At 38.9% G+C, this 25,017-nt stretch overlaps 1 protein-coding gene across 2 annotated transcripts in view; it reads right to left on the reverse strand.

Annotated features, from left to right (window-relative positions):
* Positions 1–25,017, reverse strand: part of slc4a11 (solute carrier family 4 member 11) — a 92,837-nt gene that overhangs the window by 35,422 nt on the left and 32,398 nt on the right. For both annotated transcript variants that reach the window (XM_083924725.1, XM_083924726.1), the window contains 4 exons: positions 15,267–15,310; positions 10,932–11,160; positions 1,195–1,276; positions 302–425 (listed from right to left, as the gene is read on the reverse strand). In XM_083924725.1, coding sequence (XP_083780851.1) covers positions 302–425; positions 1,195–1,276; positions 10,932–11,160; positions 15,267–15,310 — 479 coding nt within the window. The remainder of the gene's footprint in view (positions 1–301; positions 426–1,194; positions 1,277–10,931; positions 11,161–15,266; positions 15,311–25,017) is intronic.

Consider the following 25,017-nt stretch of genomic DNA (forward strand, 5'->3'; position numbering starts at 1 on the left):
ACCTGCAGCAAACACCTTGCATGTCTTTAAGGTAACAATGAGAGAAAAAGATAGAAGCATCTCTTCACACAGCGACATAAATTAATTGAAGGAATTAATCAACAAATGAATAAGGAGGAAAACTGTTGTAGCATTTTAACAGTCAGCTAAAATCCAGCACATATACAGTTGATTATATGGAGAATCAAAGAAATTAAAATGACCAAATGTAACAAACAAGTGGGTCTACAAATGCCTCAGTTATCCACCAAAGTCAGATAAATCCCATGAATCATTTCCTCCCTCTGGGGGCGGCCGTTACCATTTTGAGCGGGGCCAGGATCAGGATGACATAGCGGACCTCGCAGCAGTTCTCTCCCCAGTTTTGTGGCCTCTCCAGACGGGAGATGCACACGTGACGCCTCTGGAGATGCTTCACGTTGCAGCTGGAGCGGAGAGGGAGAAGGAGGAGGTTTTATAAATGTCAACACCTCACCTCACCGCCAGAATCCTTAATTTCCATAGATTAACCCCTCTCTCTCTTTCTGCAACAGGTATTCAAATGTGCTGCTGCTCACACACAATCATACACACATACTCACACATCCACATATATGTGAATGAATTTACACATACATATGTATATGTACTGCAGAGGCACTCACACACAGGTTCCTGTAGTTCTGCCAGTTGGATTTAAGTGTATTTTATACAAATATTGCATTTTTAAATTTTAACATTATACCAGATTCATATACTGTCACTGTCAGATTAAAACCATCTAAGCCATCTAATCATCTAATTTGGTGATTTTGAATTTTTCAGGGACGCATAGAAGTGCTGTCTGATCTGAGTCTGCTATCAGAAGGATGAAAGATAAATCTGTTGGTTATTTTTTCCCTTGAATCCATTGATTGCTTAGTCTACAAAATGTCAGAAATATAGTGGAGAAATGTGAGGTCTTGAGATTGCCTATTTTGTCAGAGCAACAGTTTCAAACCCTGAAATATTACATTTGATGTAAGTTGAAATAAAAGAGAAACAGCCATATAATCATTTTATTTGACAAACTACAGGTGTATTTTGGGGTATTTCTGCTTGACAAATGGATAGATAATAAATCAATAAAAAACAATCAATTAACAAATTTGGTGATTCATTATTTGGCTGATAAACCTCACGCAGACAATCACACACAAACACATTATAGCTTACAGGATGCAGAGCCAGGACTGCTGGTACTGGATCCCGGTGGCGGTGGCTGTCACTCCCTGGATTGTCTCTGACAGCAGGTGGACTGTAGGACAAAGGGTCAGAGGTCAAACACAAGTTAGATGAGGTCGACCTCAAGTCTAGTTTGATCCTCCCATGCTCTTATTTTCAGTGTTCAACCTTCTTCTAGCAACAGCAATGAGTATCAGCTGACTGTAAGCAAAATGTACAGTGACATGTTCATTACCATATTTATGATGTTAAAAATAAACGTATGTATTTAAAAATAAACCTGGCTCTGATTTCGCTCTCTAGCCTAGTGGTGTCAGCCAAATGCCTCAAATGTTCAATAGAAGAAATGGAGCTTCATCTGTTGTGCCAAGCCTCTCAATGTGATGTCTACATCAGAAGTGTCTAACAAGCTCGCCGTCTGCTTTAGACGGTATTGCCAGTCTGCACTGTGTGCAAACACCACACCACGACAAACTAATGACGATGTCCATCCAACCCCAGAAAACACCAAAGCTCATGTTTGCAGACAAAAAAAAACACACATTTCATTATGCTGCCGTGTTTACACAGTTCAAATCATTATACATGGGCAACTAGGGATGCCGCTGAAGCCAGCTCGCTGCTTCCTAATAAGAGGAATCTCCTTTACGGCTTCTCACGCTGAGAGTGATGAATATTAGCATTTTGGGGGATATTCTTCCACAGCCCCGACTATCACAAACCCCTCGACAAGATTTAACTTGCAATGTTCTCTTCGACTCATCAGCACTGAGCAAATTACAGGGTGGAAATGTTTTGTATCGTAAGCAGCGGGAACGATCATTTCCATATCATTCTGATTTTCCCTGTCACTGGTTTCTCCCTTTCTTTCTTTCTGTCTGTCTTTGTCTTTCTCTCCATCACTCTCCCTTTCTCTCCCTCTGCCATGCCGTCTCATCAATAAGGTATCCTCCATTCATGCCAGAAAATGATGGGTGTCACCATGACAACAGTATCATAGTGCTCAAGTAGTGCGAGAGCCAGGAAGGGAGAATCGGAGAGAGAGAGAGAGAAAGAGCATGTAGATTAAGAGTAAGAGGGGAAGAATGGTGGAGGGGGAAACAAAACTGGCACATGGGGTGAAAGAGAGTGAGAGAAGCAGGAGGAAAAAAAAAACAAGGGAGACAGGGAGAGAAAAAGAAAAGATAGAGAACAAGAAGGAGGAGACATCTAGAGAGAAGGAGAACCAAGAGAGGAAAAATGCAAGCAGAAAACAGGGGCAAAGAAGGACCAAGGGAATAAAAACAAAAAAATGCATACACAAAGAATGTGACAAACAAGGAGGAAAATGAGAGTGAGACTAGATGAAAAGGCACAGTGAGAGGGAGGGGAGGGAAGGGACAGAGAGGTAAAGAAGGAGATGGACTGGGATTCAATTCAATTAATAGCAGTAAGCCTGACAGCCATGTAATAATCAAAAACCATCCAATTTCTCATTGACGTCAGGCAGGAAAGGAGGGGAGCGATGGACAGAGAGTGTGTGAGAGAGAGAGAGAGAGAGAGAGAGAGAGAGAGAGAGAGAGAAAGGGAGAGAGAGAGAGAGAGAGAGAGATGCAAACAAAAAAAAGAAAGATTAAAAGAGAGGAGGTAAGAGGATGGAAAGAAGTAGACAGATGCTACAGGAGAGCAAAGTGGAGGCATGAAAGACAGAAAGGGGGTGAAGGTTTATCTGTGGTCTTCCATACCAACAGACGGCTAACACTGCTAGATTTCATAATACAACAGACTTCAATACTTTTAGTGACAAATGCCTTTTCTAAGCTTCTAAGAGAGACAGCTTTGTCGTTGAGAGCAGTTCAACAGCCAGAGCAGAGCATGAATACTGCCAGTGTTCAGGGTTCAATATCATTAATACTAAACGTGGGAAGCTTCAACAAAAATTACATCTGAATTTAAAAGGTCTGGAGTTGTGATTCATGCCAGCAGCACTATTATGATTTCTAATGTATTTTATAGTCACGTGTCTATTACCTCTCAATATACTTTTATCAAATTCAAAACAGGCAGATTGATAAGAGAGAGACAAGGGGATAGTATATGGTTATCTTAATAGATCAAGTGGTTCGCAGCAAACTGTAATTCAAACTTGAAAGTGTTGTTATTTTACATGTGTGAAGAGTTTTTATGATGTTATACGGCATAATAATTGGGGCTGGGTATTGTCTGAAAAATAGCGATAGCAATACCCAGCATAATCCATAATACATAACATACACCAGTACACCATTAGTATTTTACATGGTGTTGCATCTATTTGCTAAAGTCAAACATTGCTTTCGTCGAGGCAGAACAAGAGCACTGAATTACGGTAGTTGATTGGTATCAGCTCTGCCATCAGCGGACTAACATACAGCTTGACACTTCACACTATAAAAAAAAAGACTTGTGGCGTGTCAAAAAGCAGACAAGACAGGAAGTAGTGTGGGTAGAGTTGTAAACATAAACAACGTGAGTTAGTATGGCTAGTGGGCTAACACCAGTCCACAAAGTTGTAAATTATATAGCGTCTAATGGAACACTTTAGTGTCATAAATCTTTGTCACACTCACTATAGCCAAGCAGTTTCCCTCTGCTGCTCATATTAAGGGTTTTTGGTATGCTTTTAATTTAAAAAATTCTCTGCTTGGAATAATAATTTGTGGCATAGCATGTTGTTTCTTAAAATTGCCTCTACTCCTTCTCCCTCATTGAAAAATACACAGTCTATGAATATGCAGATTGTGTTAACTACTGAACACAAAATGTCTCCATCATCAGTATTTGTGCACTGGAGGTTTCAGCTCATTGTCACCACAACTGTCTTTCATAACTGTTACACGTCTTTAATTGAGATTTAAGATGAGCTCTCCCTTCAGCTGACAGTGTCAGGCCCAAGCAGGAATGAGGACTCAGATGTTAGCGGATCAACATTGAATTTATTTGCTTGACGAACGTGGCACAGAGCAATAGCCACAAACAAAAAATCGCTCCGCATAGGAGGAACAAAACGAAAGTTGCCAGTAATAAAACAAAGTACAAAATAAAGTTGCTCCGTCCAGGAGGAAAAAACAAAAGGCAAAGTTAACAAATAAATCTCTAAACTAAGTCGCTCCGTACGGGAGGAATAACAAAAAACAAAGTGAACAAAACAAGTAATCAAACAAGGACGCTCCTACCAGGAGGGAAAAACAATGGAGACAAGAAAATTCAAAAATGTTAAACTTACTTTGACTAAACAAGGAATACAAACATCTGAACGTGAAAACAATGAACTCGATGGCTTGAAAAAGAATGTGGGAAAAAACGCTGGATACATTCGACACAAGGTACGAAATAATCTGACTGGGAACAGGGGGGAAGACACAGACTTTATACACATGAGGGGAGGGGAACCACAGGTGGAAACAATCGGGAATCAGGGAATGACGTCAGACCGGTGACACAAGAGGAAGGGCAAGTGACCTGGGGCGAGAGGAGAGTTATCTTTCAAAAAAACCCCAGGAAATTCACAAGACAAAAACCCAAAGACAGAACAGACCTCACCGCGGCGTGATAGACAAATGTGAAGATGGCCTCTTGTTGTCACAGTTAAGGTCAAATATCCAGTAACAAAAAGCAAAGCACATTTTTGACTGGAGGCCATTGACGGTATAATAACTAGAAAGGCAGTAGGAGAGCACAGACCTCCAGCAAGGCCATACTCTGTCTTGCATTGTTAACAAAAGGTGAAAAATATTTTTTGCACCTCCCTCTATTATTCAGATCCATTCTCCCTTGGCCTATGCTACATTCTTCCACCAGGTTTCATGAAAATTGCTCTGAAAATCCTGCCAACAAACAATCCAATAAACAAACCAAACAAAAATGAGATGTCAATCCCACCTCCAATCACAAACTGGCTGGAGATCGGAGACTTTTTTGCATGCCAAAGTTCAGTCAGATTGAACTTATCGCTCATAGAAATGATTGTAGATCTTAATGGCATTATCTTTACTTTGCCGATATCTTCCTGCCAACGTCATTCCCTCCAACACACCAACCTCCTTTGTAAAGGTCCCTGATCATGTGTGGGATGTTGTAATTTCACTGTATCTTACAACATCACCAGCCAAAGGTGAACAAATCTGACTTGGATGTGAGTGAGGTTGCTGATGTGATCAAGTGGGAGACTAATTACTGTAAGACATGCACATTTGATACTTGTCACTTATGTGAAGATTTCTGCACGGTTTCGTCAGCTTGCAGTGTGCATACACTGCTGTTTCCATACACAGAAAGGGAAAAAAAAGAAGAAAAAAGAAATCACAGATGCTCACACGCAGCATATCAAATGTGACAAACTTCAATGGAAAGTGATGAAAAAATATGAGGAAGGCAAGAGTGGATGGCTGGATTGGCCCCTTTGATCTCCATTGAATCTTGGAGAATTATTTAACTGCATTATTCACACGATTTTGTTGGAAGGGTGAAAAAACAGATTGCAATTCCTGTAAATCACACAAGGATAATCAGTCTGTCAGAAAATAAGAGAGAGACGATTCAATAAATATGCTTAAAAAACAGTGATGTTAATATTACTTCTGGCTGACGTGCCACTCCAACATCAGCAGCAGAAAATCTACAGAGAAATGTGTATAAAAGCCCCCACAGAGATTCATGACACCCTGACAGCGTGTGAAAGGGCCAAGGAGGCTATTTACATTATGCTCAGAGGTGACCTCAATGCTGCCTTAAAGATTAACTGTGATCTCAACCATTGGTAGACCTGCCAGCAAACACACACACACGCGCACAAAGGGAAATGATTGGTTTCCTTCAAAGCGTGGATTGTGGAGGGGACTTTGAAGGAGGTGATTAAAACACATGAAGGATCCATACAGCAATGGCAGATGAAACACTTACTGTGTATTTGGTATCCATCATAGCCAATCATCATGCAGCACACCTACGAACAATGTCACATGGCGATGAGAGGGCCACTAGGACTGGGTCAATGGTGAAATCTTGTTATCTAGAGAGGTTGTCGATTCTAATCTTCTACTTGCTTGCACAAAAATTACATTAATGGTAAATAACCAACGCCCTACATGGATATTATTTCAAAGACAGGGTGCTGCATATATGACAAGCTAAATTTCCAATTATCTAACCAGTTTGGGAAACGAATATGAAATCTCAATAACAATAAAAGCTCGATTGAAAAATCACTAATAATATTGTCACCTTGAACTTAAAGAATTTACACAGAAGCAGCAGGGTTTTTTTTCCCGCAGGGCTATTTACGAAAGGAACTGATAACATTATCGGACAATGAGTCCGCCGGACGGAGAGAGGGCGTTGATTTGAGGAGCAGCTGAAGAGGCAACGATATCGGTGACTCGGGAGGGATTGCTGGTGTCTGTAATCATTTGATGACTCAATGGATCGACCCAGTCCCGAACGTGGAGAGGAACACAAACGGCATACTGATGGTGATTGGGTACAGAAGCAGCGAACCACTGATTGCAGCCTCATGGCGGCTGATATGCTGACATTTTCATCCAATTAGCACAGCTTACCGTCATCAAAGAAAACGAAACTTTGAGACTTGTCTGCATGGGGGGAGAAGGAGGAAGAAAAAACCAAGAGGAGAAACCAGAGAGAGTCAGTTGAGTCACCTTTTCAGATAAACAGGCGACCAGCATCTTAGATTTTATACAAATAAAGACAATTACACTCAAATACACGCACACATAACGCCCATAGACACACTTTCTGGTTAACAGGCCAACACATAAATATCTCTGCTGAACCGAAGCTTCATTTCCTGCCCTCCTTTACCTCATGCATATTAAATATCATTTTCCAGAGAAAATCCCTCAATGTCTTGTCTTTGTTGGACACAGAGAGATCTTATCTTGATTACCGTCTAGGCTATTACTAAAAATTGGATTTTATCACTGATAGCAGTTATGTGTTCAGCAAGTGTAACCCAACCCCCCTCCCCTCCAAAAATACATCAATAAAGAAATCAAGATGAGAGAAATGACATGTATGGCCACCACTTTTCATGTGTGTGGTAAAGAGCCTGAATTAATGGATTCAGTTTAGTATTCTGATCATTCCCCCAGAATGTTACAGAAAGATTTTCACAGTGAAACGTTGGGCTGCCGTGCTGGAGAAAAATGTGTTATTATAACAGAAAGGCATAGTTGGTTGATTCAGAAATACACAGCACCTTTCCTGTTAAAAAGAGTTAATCATACCCAGAATATACAGTATATATCTATATATATATATGCAGTGGGTCCTGTCAGAAAATAAAAATGTATCTGCACAAATCATGCAATAATCTTCCTGCTTTGACAGATGTTTAAATTCATTAAAACTCATTGTTTGAGGTATCAAAGGCCGAATGGTGTGTAAATTATTGCAGTTATATGTTTTCTTGAGACAGTTTTGAGCACCCTATTTTAAAAAGAGGTCTTATTGTGACATTGTGAAAAGTGGGGTATGTGACTGGTTTTCACTTTGATTTGAGCTGGCTAATAAAAAATAAAAAAAACTTAGGAGGAATATGCAAATAGCGGCAAAGTGGAGAGCCGGTGGGATCGATCAAGGGTGACAGCAATTTAGGGAGAAATAATGGTACAGTCATCACAGATAGGGCTCGCAATCAGTAGCGCATATAGCACCGAGCACTGTAGCTGCTAACAGGATCATGAGGAACATACAATTATGCATCATTACTAAAGTAATGACAATTAGTCATTCTGTATTAGCCGCTCATCACTTTTGTAAGCACCATCATCATCTTCCATCATCATCTTCAGCATCCTATAATCATTTATTGCTTAATCTATTTTAGTATCTTAAAGCATGAAGCATTATTTTTCAATTAATAGAGGCGGGATAATGAAGGTGGCTGAAGTAATATTATTATCAATGCATTGCATCAGCAATGCTGTTCGTTATCCCTCTGCACAATTTGTGTACCGTGCTCCATCACCAAATCCCAAGACAAAAGTGAACCCAAGAAGAAAAAAAAAAACAGCACAAGTTGGCTCCTCTGTACAAGTTACAGCAGGACTAATTATCTCTGTAGGCTTTTCATCTTTTCCATTTCTATAATTCTCTGTTCTTTCTGTGCCGGTTATAATCTCGCCTCGTTCTCTTTATCTCACAGCTGTATAGTATTACTCTCCAAATGAGCTGGTCCACTCACCCTGCCGTATAACGCCGCTATGGCAGAGTGAACGAAGATATGGCAGAAATTAATACCTGAAGAGATATGTCCCGCTGATAACATACTTATGTGCAATATGAATGTATTCCCCCAGAAGGAGCCTTTGTTCCTCCCCCGGTGATATTTTTTTTCTCCCCCTCAGCACTGACATGAGTATCTCACATGTGAATGTTCATCATTTTAATTCAGGGATCCTACTCTGAGTGAAGGGGACTCATTGCAAAACAAGATACAGAAGAGAAGGATTTCAAAATGAGGACTGCATCTTCTTATTAAATCATTAACAATACCAAATGAAAATCTAATAGGTAACTGAAATCCACAGAAAAACAGACCTCTTTCGTGATGTGAATGCATATTTTAATGTCCAACCTAATTTCCATCTTTCCTACTCATTCTGTAAATATTTGCATCCATCTGTATATATTATTTAATAGCTATGGTACAGTTGCGCTGTTCATTTGCATGTTTCAAACTGTAAATCTTTGTCATAGTTATTTGTTGCATAATCGAGGAATTGTTACATCATCCTCTGTGCGATTAATTATCACCCTATTCTCATTTACTATTCCTTCTGCTGCAGCTCATGCATTTCCCCAGAGTGATAACTCAAGTTTCAACACTTTTTTGTTGCAACATACAAAATAAAAACACAACTATACTGTTTGGGAGAATCTTTAGCTAGTTAATAACTTTGATAAGGAAGCACACTTTATCTACAGTCTATAGTCTATATAGTCTATCCTAATGTTTAAGACATTTTAAACAAAACAGTATTTTCTTATGCTGGTGTCCCCTTTAAAAATGCTACTTTGATTATATATTTTTTTCTATGATAAAGTTTCTCTATTATTTCCTTTATTTTTTTCTATGTTGCTTTATCCAATTTCACAATCCAACCCCTGGATACTCAAATTGATTTTTAAAACATTTCCAGACAGCCCAGACTTGTGCAGGATGCCTTTTTGTTAAGATGGCAGCCACAAAGAAAACAAACTCTCTCTTCTTTTAACTCTGAGTGGGGTATTCTGGGAGAGAAACAGTCAAGTATTCGCAGCCACCGCAGCTTGAGAGTCTCAGAGAGCCATTTGAAAAGCTAAGTGAGTGATCGATGACAGAAGTCAATTATCACCTTGCGGATCTGTCAGAGGCGGCTGTGCAGGGTGAGCGTCACACACCCTCCACCTCTGACTAACCATCAACAACTGCGGACAACAGCCCAGCCAGACAGGAAAACACTGGAGACAGAGTACATGACAGGCAGCCCTTACACTACCATTACCTCCACATGCTCCTACAGTTGGAAGAAAAGCCCCCCTCCTGTTTTTTTTCCTGCATCTTAAAACCTTTAGCAAACATTTAACAACCAGGGGCAGAATTAATGCACTGAAAAAAATAATGACTTTTGTGAATGCAGCGTTCAGTACAGTTTGCAGCAGAGAGCGAGGTTTCAGCAATAGCTACATACTGTTATGTAAGAGGGCAGATTTCTCCTGCTCTAATGGGCTGAGGAGATTCGCCTTAACCAAGAGGCTTTGCTACTCAGCCAAAAAGGACCTGTGCTGAAGGGACTGAGCTAATGTGACAGGGATCTGTAAGCCGACAAATGGGCACCAAACCTGGAGAAACTGTACGACACTTCAGAAATGTATTCATGCATTAGAAGAGAGTATGTGGAAGAGAGAGAGATGAGAGAAGGTGTGCATTAAACTGTTAAGCTTATATTCCACACTTTTAGGTACAATAAATCTCAGCTTTTCATTTTTAAATAGAAAGAGTAATATGTATAAAAACTATTTCAGTAAAAATATTATTTTTGCTTTTGGCAATCATCTCAAATTAATTAATTTTGTATTCTGAAAATTAAATAAATACAAGTGGCAACCTGCTTTGAATGTGAAAATGTTGCATTGTTGAATAGAATAAACCAAAACATCTTAAAACTTTTTCAATCATCTCAAAAATATTGAACTAGTACCATGAATGGTAAGTAGGTAACACAGGATTTTGTTAGTTTTGATGATCAGTTGTGTTGTTCACAGTGGCTCTGGTCAATAAAAAAAATGATCATGTTCTGTGTGTGCATTAATATGCAGGATAACCACATGCCAGTTTTCCTGATAGAATGTTGGATGTCTGCACATGTAAATAGTTGCCAACACGATTCAGCACATTAAGCTCTATTTGTGTCCACTTAAAAGGCTGCGGGGCAAATGGACAGCCTTGATTCAGACATCACAAAGTCTCCTTTGGGTCTCAAAAGCTTCTTGAACCAAGTCTATCTGACAATCCTGCTTCTGAGCCTTGGGTGAAGCTGTATTTCAGGTAGGTGTTGACAGATGTTTTTAGCTCTGGTGTCAGATGTTATGAGGTCTCGGAAGACACAGATGGTGCAAGTTCTCTGTCTTATTGTGTTTTGTGTGTCTGTGAGGGAAATTTTCCACATGCTTGTTTATACATGCATGTCGACAGGTTCATTGCTTACCGTTGACCTCCTGAGCTCCTGCATCTGTGAAAAGCATGCTCATCACCTCCTCAAAGTTGCAGCTTGGCTCAGATGCATTGCTGTCCTGGCCGACGTGGTGCAACATTCTCTTCAGAACGTCATCCAGAGAGGCAGCTGTCTCATCCAGCAGGATGGTGGCCCTTGCAAGGAAGCCATCCAGGTCCCGGTGAGCCCGAATCTCCTCCTCAAAGTTCATCAGCTTCACATACTGAGGAAAAGATTGAATTCTTTCACAGTCTGAAAATGTTTTATTTGAGATTTATGTGCATCAGTTTAATTATTTTAAAAATTTTAGACTGGAACACAATGAAAAGGCATCTAACCTAGTTTCTGCAGAAATTTTAAATTTTGTCCTGAATCATTCAGAATCAGGTTGAGTGGAACTGAGTCTTAAGATCCAGGGGTGCAGAAAAGAAAGCATTTATATTCCCAAATATTTAAGTAAACCACTTGCAGATTGGGCCTACAGCACATGTGTGAAAGTGCCCTAAAGCTTTGACCTTAAAGTATCTACCCACACCACCCCCTCTGAGTCAAGAATTGCACTTTTTTAAAATAGCAGCACACAAAACAGATGCTTCACAACTCGAAAGCTCGTCATGATTTGACCAGGGAATCACCTGAGAGACAGACAAATGGACAGAGAGAAGCACACAGCTCGATTAAGAGCCCAGACACCCACCAGTCCTCGATTTTATTGATCGTGAGATTGACAGAAATTCTGAAGATGAGTGGAGTCCCTGCTGTTCTTTTTTTAAAAATAACACAAGCACTGAGCCGAGTCCATGTCGAGACTCTTTAGAGCTATTCGTGCATAGAGCTCTATAAATAAATTTGATTTGTTGGCACAGTACATCTATAAGGTTGTGGGTACTGTTGTGCTTCGGGTCAAGTCATTCACAAGGTGTAAATTGCAAAGTAATGCAGCATTATTTTAAGATTGATTTCTAGTGTGATGCACTGTATATAATGTGTTTAGTTGTCGTCCATTCTGTATTTGTAGAAGAACACTGTGGCAATCTTTAATTCTAAGTATGCAGCTGTAGCAAAAACATAGTCATTTCAAAATTAATTCTAAATATGGACCACTGCAAATAAATAGATCCTTAACAAAATTCTTGGCTGTGAATTGAGGATGTGACCATGTGAAATTGATACAACAAACAGAAGGATACAACAAACAAACAGAAGTGTAATACAGAACGGGCAGATTAGTGAAAAGAAGCAGGCAAGCTGTTGGCAGGAACAAGGCACTGAAATGTCTGACAGGCTTGTACTGACAGCCTTGGTCTCCAGTTTAAACTGATGCCCTCTGGGTGCTGCTTTAAACCATGTCAATGTGTAGAGGTAGAGACGTCTATCTCCAGTGCAGGAGATGGCTTGGTGTACACACAGATTACATCCCTCCTAATTTAAAAGAAATGACTCTGCAAAATGGTTGCTATAATAAAATTTAGATAAATAACATTATTGGTGTTTTTATTCTTATACAAAAGTTGTACTTGGCTGACTTGTGTTGTCCACCCTTTTTTATGCTACAGTGGAAAATTATCTCATGTAAGGCTCTTTTTTTTAAAACACAAACTATCATACGAAAAAGAAAATCTGCAGCGGAGCCTTTTTTTTTTTTAAACAATGCAACAAAACTATTGGAATTCCCCATCCAAGGCTCAAGGCTATACGTGATGCAACATTTTTGAACATTTTTAAATGACAACTAATTCAGCATTGCCTCTACCTGTCACTCTCATCTTTTGCATGTTTTATTGTTCTTATGCCTCGAATTTCCTGCATGGCTCAGTGGGAGAAGCATCGTCATTGTGGTAACTCATGATTTTAAGGTTTTTGATCATAATCTGAATTTTGATCCACGCATTACATATTCCACCAAAGCCCTCCTTCATCATAATAGAAATATTACCACAGCATAACCATTTGAAAACGATGCCTGCACACCTTTATCACCAGCAAGCTTGATTACTGTAATTCTCTCTTGTCTGGTCTGCCCTGGAAAACATTACACCGGCTTTAAAGTCCCTTCACTGAGAGCAGACTTTAAAATACTGCTACTGGTTTTTGAATCACCCACCTTACTGATCTAAAGTATGGCTCGAGTACTTGGTAGAAACACCTACAATCTGCCCTTTAAAATGAAACCGTAAGTTATACCTTAATATCTAGTCAGTTAATTCAGATTGCTTGTTACATTTAATTAATTAATTTGACATTTTTATTGTTTGATCACTTTGTACTGTTTGTAATTTATTATATGAACTATTTTTGAGAAAAGATGCTGTAGAAATGATGATTTGATTCATGTGAGTAGTCCTTGACAGGCTGAAAATGTAACAATCAATGAAATCAGCTGCTTGTCCGTTGTTTGGTATGAAAATCTGCATCCAGTACACAGTGCTGTCTGTGATAATACATCGGCCGGCCAATTTTAGGCGGCCGCCTAAGCAACATACGCCTGCCACCTTAATTAATGTCTTCATTCCAAACAGTGACCAACGCCAGATATTCCTGTAATTTCATTGTAACATCAGCTGTTGATATTGACAAGTCTTATATGTATCTTAGAAATAGATAAACACGTTTATTTCCTATACATTTTTCACAATAAAAGACTTTATTACTAAATGCTTTTATTTTTTCTTCAAGCAGCCAAATCAGGAAGTGGGCTTCACCTGCTGTCACTTAACCTGTAAACTTAAACAGCCGGCGAAGCTGAACACGTTGTTAATAAAATAAATTAAAGATTTTTTTTTTTCATGCCTTTAATTGATAGTGACAGGAAACAGGGGGGAGGGAGGGGGTGACGAGCAGCAAAGGGCCACAGTTGGGAATCGAACCCGGGCCACTGCGTTGTAATAACGGTATATATATCATGATCTATGGTAATTCCATAAATAAATAAAGTCTACATAAATGAAATAACCACATGGTAAAGACTATTTTGAATACTCCTATGTGAATTTAATATGTAACAAATAAAAAAACTGACTATTTTTTCATTTTATTAAGAACTTTAGTGGAAAATATGAAATCTAAATATTTCACATCAGATTTTTATATGTTTGTTATTATCAGTTTAGATAAGGTAATTGTGCATTACGATATCTCCATATATGATTTCATCACGATACGATTCCATTGAAAGGCAATAAATGATCATATTGCATTACCACCCAGCAATATTTGAGACCAAACTGTTGACACATACAGTAGGTCCTCAGGCTAACCATCAAATCTTTAGCACCACCAAACAGGCAATATTTAAATATCCTAAAATATCTTGTACCATTGGGATTTCCTGAACCTCTCTGTAAGAGCCATATCAGCATGATTCGTACATATTACTATTGATCAGATTCATGATTCATTAAGACTAATCAAATTCCGATCCTCTACTTTACATTCACTCTCCACAGTCTGGATATAGCAGCAGTTGCAGGGGTATCATCATTGTGACACTGCCTTTGCTAAAAACACTAGAACCACCTCCTGACATTGAACAATATGAGCCAGCAATAGAAGATTTGCATGAAAAGACAAACAGCAGCAGCAGACAGCAGTTTCACGGAAGATATTTACACTGGCAGCAGAGCTGTCAAGCATATCTGACATAAATCGGATTGGTTTTAAAAACCTCACCGTGCTTTAAATGTGCACAATGGAGCTGGTGGTGATTACAGTACATAGCAAAATACAGTATAAGTAGTAGACTTTGAGTTGGAATCAGATACGTGCACATTGGCATTATGCAAGTCCGTAAACTGTGCTTATCGTCATTAAATCGCCTGAAAACAACACAAGACTGCTATAGTAAAACCACACAAACCACACACTTCTGCTCGGGGATAATGCGACTCTGGCAGACATGTCTCCGTTTCCGGCTGAGATGTGCTGCACAGCGCTTCAGTGTTTATGTGGGATGAATAAATAAGCGGCATGCACATTTTTAAACCTAACATTGTTGAGAAAGAGCAGTTAATATTGGTAGTGAGAGCAACAACTTAGCAGTCAAGTTAGTTAGTCAGGCAGCCCCTGCGTTAGGACAGGAGAGGAAAGAGGAGAGAAAAGAGACAGCAAATTAAAGCAAAACAAAGTAAAGACACTGAGCTCAAATTGAAACACTGTGCTGCAAATAAATAAATAAATATCTGAATAGTCGAAGATTCAGGTCCAGCCATAAACGAAACTAATGAAGTCAAATTTGTTAAATGAGTTGAACTGTATTGACATCCAAAAATCACTTTTTTTTCTTTTTAAGTAATATAGCATCACATTTAATTCAATAAATATTATGCTTACCTTCCGTGATGTGTTCAGCAACACACAACCGGAGTCATCAGTGTCTGAGGAGAAACAAAACAACAGGTAAATTCTATTTATTTTTGCTATATGTTTTATTTATTTTTTACTTTACCTATCTGCTTATGTTATATGTTGTTCAGTTGCTTGGTTGGTTATGTGACCATGTCTGACATGGGTTGTTGCGAGGGATGGCGGGATTCATGTTGGGTATTTTTTTGTTTTTGTCTCTGTTCTTTTTCTCTTTGAAGCAGACACACTGTACGACTTTTATGCTTTTTCTTGTGAACTACAAAACTGGGGAAAAAGAGGTACATTCAAAGTGCTTCATAACTAAACAGCATCATATGCTGTATGAATACAATTCATACTGTATATTTTACTGTTCACTATACAAAGATATCACACTGTGTGCTTTCACCAGAAAATACAACATCTGGTCACACTCAATAACCAACTGGTGACCCTTGTCAGCTGTGTAAACCAAAGGTGAGTGAATTGGATTTTAATGTTCTGTTATCAATAAACGTCTCTGTTCGTCTCTATGTGCCCTGCGATAAACTGACGTCCTGTCCAGGGTGAACCCCGCCTCATGCCCGATGATCTGAACCAGGATTTCGATTATTAGCAGTAAAGTTGTAAGCATCCAAGGTAAACTTACCACAAGCTTTGAGATTATGAAGACACCTATAAGCCACGCCTAGTTATCTGCATCCAAATTGTAATAACATTTCTATAGATGACCGTGCTCTCCTGTACATAAAACATTTCTATCACACAATTATAATGGCATGAGTTCAACTTTACAGTCCATGCTAAAGAGATGACAGAAATGAAGGGTGAGAGGGATAGGGAATGACAAAGCGGCCTCAAGGGCACCTAATGACTTCAGATTTAAACAAAATACAAGCATTAGCTTTTGTTGGATCAAAATATTACATGTGCAAATGTGTGAAGTTGCTTAATATTCTGTATTTGCATTCAAAAGCATGTTCTATGTCCTTGGTGGTTCAAATTCTTTAATAACGATAAGTAACCACTAGCCAGGAAAGAAAATAAGTCGGAGACCCTTTTTCCAAAAAATGATGAAAATGTCAAGAGGCTAATTTCTAATTCTCTCATTTAACAGGGATTGGAAGTTCTTTGCTGATAAGGTTTTAATGCACACGTCTGTGGAGCTGAGGCGAGGCAGATAAAGTACAAGGGTCTGGATTTTCCCTGTCAAAAAAAAAGGAAAAAAACCTTTTATGTTAGGGAACAATACATGTACAAACTGAGGGAAAGGGGTTTTCAACACAATTCAGTCCCTTAACGAGCAGACTCAGTGCCCTGCTGACTCGCATAAAATAGTCCGCCACTGCCGTTACATAACATGGTTATCGCCGTTTACTGCGGGGAGGACGTTATTAGGTTACCATGGGCTTTCCTCCTCTGCTCCACGTGATGCACTATGTCGGCTCCGTCTGGAAATCAATCAGTGCTTGACTCCTGCTTCCAGCAATGGAAAAGCCCCCCCCCCCCCCCCCCCCCTTTATCAAGCCAATAAGCCTTAGGAAAGCACTAGGATATAATAATATCAATAATCCAGCCACAAGTGAGTGTGAGTCTGCGGGAAAAGGGGGGCTTTGATCGCCAAACACCTTGCCATTATAAAACCCTGCAGGCAGTGGAGGAATAAAGCGAGCCCCAGCTCCCCTTCCTGTATGATGTAGCTATGGCAGGGTGCATGTGTCGTGTGCAGTGGATTTGGTTCATCAAAGCCTCACAATCAAAAAGCACACGACTGGGCTGATCTGCTCCCAGAGGAGAGAGCGAGCTGTGGCTCTAATTGCTGTCAGCTTTCAGCCGTAGGGAGATATTCATATATTCATATAAGATTACCTCATCCCCCAGTGATCACCTCCTCCTAATGGTCTCTGTATGTCTCACTATACTGTGTGGCTTAAAGCAATCCAGGAGTATTTCAAGGTTTAGGTATTAGGGAGAGGAAGTGTTAAAATGTGACACAAATGACTTGGTTCCTTATTTGATCAATGTCACACTACAAGTGTTGATTATATTCCGTCAGCCACAAGTGTTATGTAATCTCAGAGCGGAGTTCTGTATTATTTTAGGTTAACTGTAGGTTAATTGTTTCAGGGTGGTGGCTGAGTATGTCTGAATTACTGTGTCCTTGTACCGGGGCTGGGCAGTGTGTCTGAAACAGTAGGTGCATATTAGTAAAGTAAAAAGTAAAAATAGTAAAAAATAAATAAAAAGTTCAATTTAACTGAATAACAGAGGTTCCTATTTTTCCTCTGTCAGAATACAAAGAATATACTTTCCATCCATCTCCCAAACTCTGCCTTTCACATTTGATGTGCCCAGATTATTTCATTTGGTAAAATCAGGATTAAACAGCAAGGATGCACCAATCAGATCAGTATCAGGGTCCATGCAGATCTTACTAAGTGGATTTCAGATACTGACCAGAGGTGAACCAAATCCAAATGAAATAATACTTCAAACTAACAATAGGTGCAAAATATTTAATTTCTCAGATTTTACACAGTATGGTCTGAGTTAACATCTTGATATACAGTTGCTAAGCCAGATAGTGGAGATAACAAAGGTGGAGGAGAATGCCTGACACACAGCGCCAGGTTTCAGGGTTTATACCCGCACTCTACATCTGGTTGGCCAGAGTCATGTTTGTAGCTCAGTTTGTCTTTTTGTCTGTCAGCAAGATAACAGAAAAAAACTCCTGGTCCGATTTTTATGTAACTTTGTGGAAACGTGGATCATGGGCCAAAGAAAGAAACTATTACATTTTTCATTTTTGGATTGGATCTTAGTCATGGGACAGGTACACAAACTATTTTTCACTTTCGTTAACACTGCGAGACAGGGCTTTTGTACAAGATTATTCAGTCGGAATAATCAGAAAATTCAGTTTTTGACTTTAAATGATCAAATACTTCAATGATGTTTTGTTTTTTTCTTTTAAGGGACATTCTGCTTTTATTTTATCTTAACGTTCTTTCAGTATACATTATGTCCATGAAACAAACTCCATAGCCCCAGATGTATTTATGTTAAGTTTTGTTAGATATTGTTTATTTATTTTTATAAACTTTGTTTCGCTTAGTGCCTTAGGTAGCTTTGTTAGATACTGTGGAAGACTGTGTTAGGCATAGCACCTTGTGGCCTGGTGGCTTTGTTAATTGGTAAATTTAGTATTTGTAATGACCTTTTGTCTGTTAAAACTGTAGGGGTGAGCTGCCATTTTTCTTCTCCCCTGTTTTCTAACTGAATCCCAGGGAACCAGATTAAGTGAATGATATTTTATTTGATTTTTTTTTGTTTTGTTAGGGTTTAGTCAGTACATTTGGAACAGTTGGATTATTTTATTTGGATTCGGTCTCAGTTCACCCTCAGTTATATTGTTTCGACACATTGTCAGTTTAAGATTTGTTTGTTAGTAATAAATTATCTGTCTTTAAGCTGCACCTAAAAGTGAGAGGCCTGGTTTGAGGACCAGGGGAATGGAACAGCTCTTCTGACTTTCATGCTGCAGCTCTACCCCCCTAGATGGGGGAGTACAAAACAAAATCAAAATCTTCAAGTTTCCAGTCTGAGAGACACGTGTCCTTCCTCATGACTTTTCCACTTCAGTATTCAGCCAAATTGATTGAACTGAAATGGAACTGAGCCCAGCGCTGGCAGATATAAAATCATGAAATCAATTCTATTTATGGAGAGCATTTGACAGCTTTATGACAAAGTTCTCTGAAGAGAGAAGAATGGATAAGATCATGTCTAAACAATAAAAACAGAAGGGCCAAAAATCAACATCCTTGTATTACCAGGGGACAACATTTCCAGTAAGATCTTCAATTTCTTATCTTCAACACTCACTTGAAAACTGCCATCAATCACTTAGTTTGATCTTTGCCTGATGCCACTTAAACCCCCAATACTGACCTGAATGTATTGGTGACTCTTCAGTCCTCAGTGAACTTTCTATGTATGTGTGGAAAGAGAGTAAGCTGAACAGTTATAGCTTTACCTGCTGGTAGTGCAAGATCAAGAAATATGGGTTGAGCAAAGTCTGTAGGATTCAGGGTAGGTTCATTGTGCATGGCCGCGCTAAAAAGCAAGCATTAATTGAAAAGGCTCATGTTTTTGATGAACTGGAAGTATCAGTTATCAAAAGACAATTAAATTGATATGTGTTTCCCTTTCCCTAAAATTTGGACTTAGACTTAGACTTCTCTTTATTAATCTTTTGGGATGACTCCCGCAAGGATCAATAAAAAGAAGTCTATGTCTAAGTCTAAGCCTGAAATCTGAGCCAAACCTTGTCCCTGACCCTAACCAGGGGGGTCACCACTGCAAATAATTTGAACAGGAGAGAAACATCATTTGACCGGGGAACAGACTTTGACACAACTGTTCTGAAAAAATAAGCTGAACAGGACCAGACGTCAGCCACATCTGCAACAAAATTGAAACGACGTATCAAGTTGAGGCACCTGACCAGTCTCGGAGCAGCTACAACTACAACTTCTACAACAGTGGTGGTATCATCGAGACATTTCCCCACCAGATTTAAACAGCAACCTCATGGGGGCTCTAGAGGACCAGGGATCACCAAACTCAGCAGCCTTTATCCTCTTGGGACCATGAATGTCTTTACAACATTTCACAGCAATCCATCCAGTAGTTGTTGAGATATTTTAGCCTGTACTTAAATGGTGTACCAACATTGTCATCAATATAGAGCCTAGGCTGAGAAATACACCCTCCCAATGGTCTAATATAGTAATATTACATAAAGTGAATTCTTTGATCACACTAGACCCCCGACAGGCTTGACGATCCAAATATTGCTGAACCTACTAAACCTCTGAAGATGTATCTGCCTCATCTACCGTGCATGAACTTCAGTAAGTGCTTAGTGGCATTGCCTTGAATGCATTTTTATGAACTCTGTAAAACCTGACAGACCGTTTTACAGGGGTAAGTGTTACATGTAGTTAAAGAAAACCAACGGAAAGATCAGAGCAATAGACAGTCCAAACCTGAGCACTGTCAGGTCTGTTGCACAGAAGAAAAACACAGTTAGTCGTGGCTATAATGCTTTATTTATTAAATTCTTGTTGAGGTTAAACTGATGTCTTTATCTTTTCATAATGTATTTCTTCTTTAATTACTTTAAAAAAAGTTATAGTCAAAAAAGAATATTTTTCTTAATGGCTCTGTCACACAAAAACTTGACATTCAGCACTTTTAGAACGCTTTTTTGGCCTACTGTGCTATTTTTGTCCCATTTAACTGTACTGAAAAACAAAATGAACTAGAAACGCATGGTGCATTGCTGCCAATATTTGTTCCAAAGTTGTTGTTTTTTTACTGTGAATGCACATTTACTACTGATGATACAATTCATGTTGTCAGTCTCATCTTATCAAAGCTGTCACAATTATCCATTTATTCACACAGTGATGACAAACCTTGCTTCATCTTCTGTTATGCTGTTGCTTCTGAGAGACAAATTAACAGCCACTTAAATCAATTTTATCATTTAAATGTGCCTCGCTTGTCTTACTTCTTAAGATGGAGCTCTTTTTGTTTACGCATTCACAAGTTTAAAGATAAAAAAGCAACATGATAAGACAGATGAGAACACAAGGACAAACAATTCATCTTGATGTTGATGGCACAACAGTAAAATAGAACACTACTGCAGTACTTATGAGACTGAGATCGTATTTGTGACATTAAATCAAACATACTCTTAAATAACTTAAATATTGGAAGATTTGTTTTATAATGATGTAGTTAAATATCCAACAGGCACAATATCATAAAGGTCAAGATTGAATACTGACCCAGAAAACATGCTGGCATGACACCAGAATTATAAAAGCATCCAAAGCATGGCTCCATTTTCAGGTAAACATAGGGAGAGAAAGGAATTAATTATAACAGACAGATGTTTTTGAAATTAGATGTAGGTAGGAACTGCCATCCCTGGGTCTGATGTAATCACGTTGCTTTTCCACACCACTGCTTATTTAGCCAGACAGGATGTGATTAAAAGTCCTGTTTAGAGTCTTACATTGATTTGATATGGTGGACATTGCTGATGCGGAATAATAACTTAACATAGTAATTTGTGACATAAATAAAAAAAACAGGCACGCAAACAGCTAATGACACTGCAGTGGAATGTATGTGACAAGTAGACTGGAAGGGGGGAGGGCAGGAATAAAAAGCAACAACGCTAATCAACATTCGGCTGTGCTGTCAGTGCATAATGCTATAAAAAATCTGGGAACAGACACTGTTGGGCATGACAAACATTCTGCACCTGTGGGTGAGGATTTTGCCTGTTGACAGCAGTGAAAATTCAACATTAAAGCTGCTGTAGTGTGGTGCAAACTACCAGTTTTAGGGGTTCAGCTCCCACTAAAGCCAAGGGCGGGAATCAGTGGCTTGTGAGTGATATGGTAATTATATAGCACGAGATGAGATAATGTATCTTTCTTCAAACATGTTCACATTCCATGTATAATGTTTGGCATTTGGATTGTCTATGCTGTCATTTTTATTATGTTGGTCTATTCTGCACACAGACAATCTATTGCATGTCCAGGGAGAGGGGATTCCTCCTCTCTCGCTTCCTCATTAAATGTTTTTTTTTCCTTAATCAAAACAACTGTACACATTGTAAAGCCCATTGAGAAAAAATTGCGATACTCAGGAAGTGTTGTTTATATCCACGAGATGAAGCTTGTGGGTTTAGCAGCTAATGTTGTCAATTCAATGTTTTGACTGCACTAAAACCCCCAAAAAACGAATCACCACTGTGCAGTTGCAAGCCTCCATCGACCAGTCAAGTTGCAGTTTTCCTCAATATTCTCTAAAAAGGACAAAAACATTATGATCTATAACCTTTTGGATATAAAATGTCATCACTTCATCCTAAAACATATTTGTGTGAAATGTTGTTATAATTTACGTATTGCCATAGGAGTTATGGCCAAAAATGCGCTTTGTGAAGTCACAGTGACCTTGACTTTTTTCCCCCCAAACTTACACAAGAAAAAGCATTACAGCCGTACAGTGTCTGCTTTAAAGTGAAAAAGAACAGAGACAAAAAAAAAACAACAGGTATCCTGACATCCCTCCCAACAACCCAAGTGACCTTTACTTTTGACCTTCAGCATCTAATCAGTTTATCTTCAAGTCCAAGTGGACACTTGTACCAAATATGAAAAAAAATAAATAAATAAATCCCCCAAAGACGTTTCTGAGATATCACATTACAAGAATGGCTGTTGGTGAGGCATAAAAAAGCCATGGTAATAGCCAATACCTGTTTTTGAACAACGCTTAAGTATTTTATTGTGAATGGATCATTTACTACTCGTGCTATGATTCAAAGATTCACATTTTCTGCCTCATCATTAGGAATCAGTTCTGACGATAGAGACAATACTGACGTTTGTTTCCATTTATTCAGGTACTTAAAGTGTAATGCTGATGTAAAATCATTCCATGGTCTTTTTCGACACTTGCACACATCAAATAAGCCATCCAGACATTTTTTTGAACTATTAGCAGAGAAAGTAATGTGGCTAACACTGATTAGCTCAGGGCAGTACAGTGTAGGCATTAAAACGTCTTTTTTAACCACTAATAAAGAAAACAATGCACCAATGGGCTCCTTCCTTTTGGACTGACTTTGGTAATCGACTTGAATGGATTTTACTATGAGAGGAGCTGGTACAGGGGCCAGTTGGTAAGTCTTTAAAACACTCTTTTAATAAACTCAGGGTTCTCTAACTACGCTGATGGTGCTTTGTTTTCTGTGTAGGGACTCTTCTCATGCTGCTGCAGAGGTTTGCTGTTATTTTGAGCAGTATTATTGGTTAAAGAAGCCATTTTAATGACTTCACTGTAATGCCCTGAGCTAATTACCGTTACCCATGTCCAAAAAATGGGAGAGAGAGAGAGGGGGAGAGAGAGAGAGAGAGAGAGAGAGAGAGAGAGAGAGAGAGAGAGAGAGAGAGAGAGAGAGAGAGAGAGAGAGAGAGAGAGAGAGAGAGAGAGAGAGAGAGAGAGAAAGGACATTATACACTGTTCAAAATAGACATCTGTATGTTTTTATTGTAATTCTCAACATTCTTACTCAGTATTTTGTTGTTGTCATGCCAATTAAGCTTTTTGAATTTGAGAGTAATAATGAGAGATGAGATAATGTATCTTTCTTCAAACATGTTCACATTCCATGTATAATGTTTGGCATTTGGATTGTCTATGCTGTCATTTTTATTATGTTGGTCTATTCTGCACACAGACAATCTATTGCATGTCCAGGGAGAGGGGATTCCTCCTCTCTCGCTTCCTCATTAAATGTTTTTTTTTTCCTTAATCAAAACAACTGTACACATTGTAAAGCCCATTGAGAAAAAATTGCGATACTCAGGAAGTGTTGTTTATATCCACGAGATGAAGCTTGTGGGTTTAGCAGCTAATGTTGTCAATTCAATGTTTTGACTGCACTAAAACCCCCAAAAAACGAATCACCACTGTGCAGTTGCAAGCCTCCATCGACCAGTCAAGTTGCAGTTTTCCTCAATATTCTCTAAAAAGGACAAAAACATTATGATCTATAACCTTTTGGATATAAAATGTCATCACTTCATCCTAAAACATATTTGTGTGAAATGTTGTTATAATTTACGTATTGCCATAGGAGTTATGGCCAAAAATGCGCTTTGTGAAGTCACAGTGACCTTGACTTTTTTCCCCCCAAACTTACACAAGAAAAAGCATTACAGCCGTACAGTGTCTGCTTTAAAGTGAAAAAGAACAGAGACAAAAAAAAAACAACAGGTATCCTGACATCCCTCCCAACAACCCAAGTGACCTTTACTTTTGACCTTCAGCATCTAATCAGTTTATCTTCAAGTCCAAGTGGACACTTGTACCAAATATGAAAAAAAATAAATAAATAAATCCCCCAAAGACGTTTCTGAGATATCACATTACAAGAATGGCTGTTGGTGAGGCATAAAAAAGCCATGGTAATAGCCAATACCTGTTTTTGAACAACGCTTAAGTATTTTATTGTGAATGGATCATTTACTACTCGTGCTATGATTCAAAGATTCACATTTTCTGCCTCATCATTAGGAATCAGTTCTGACGATAGAGACAATACTGACGTTTGTTTCCATTTATTCAGGTACTTAAAGTGTAATGCTGATGTAAAATCATTCCATGGTCTTTTTCGACACTTGCACACATCAAATAAGCCATCCAGACATTTTTTTGAACTATTAGCAGAGAAAGTAATGTGGCTAACACTGATTAGCTCAGGGCAGTACAGTGTAGGCATTAAAACGTCTTTTTTAACCACTAATAAAGAAAACAATGCACCAATGGGCTCCTTCCTTTTGGACTGACTTTGGTAATCGACTTGAATGGATTTTACTATGAGAGGAGCTGGTACAGGGGCCAGTTGGTAAGTCTTTAAAACACTCTTTTAATAAACTCAGGGTTCTCTAACTACGCTGATGGTGCTTTGTTTTCTGTGTAGGGACTCTTCTCATGCTGCTGCAGAGGTTTGCTGTTATTTTGAGCAGTATTATTGGTTAAAGAAGCCATTTTAATGACTTCACTGTAATGCCCTGAGCTAATTACCGTTACCCATGTCCAAAAAATGGGAGAGAGAGAGAGGGGGAGAGAGAGAGAGAGA

Source organism: Echiichthys vipera (assembly GCF_963691815.1).
Source record: "Echiichthys vipera genome assembly, chromosome: 12".
Taxonomy (NCBI): Eukaryota; Metazoa; Chordata; class Actinopteri; order Perciformes; family Trachinidae; genus Echiichthys; species Echiichthys vipera.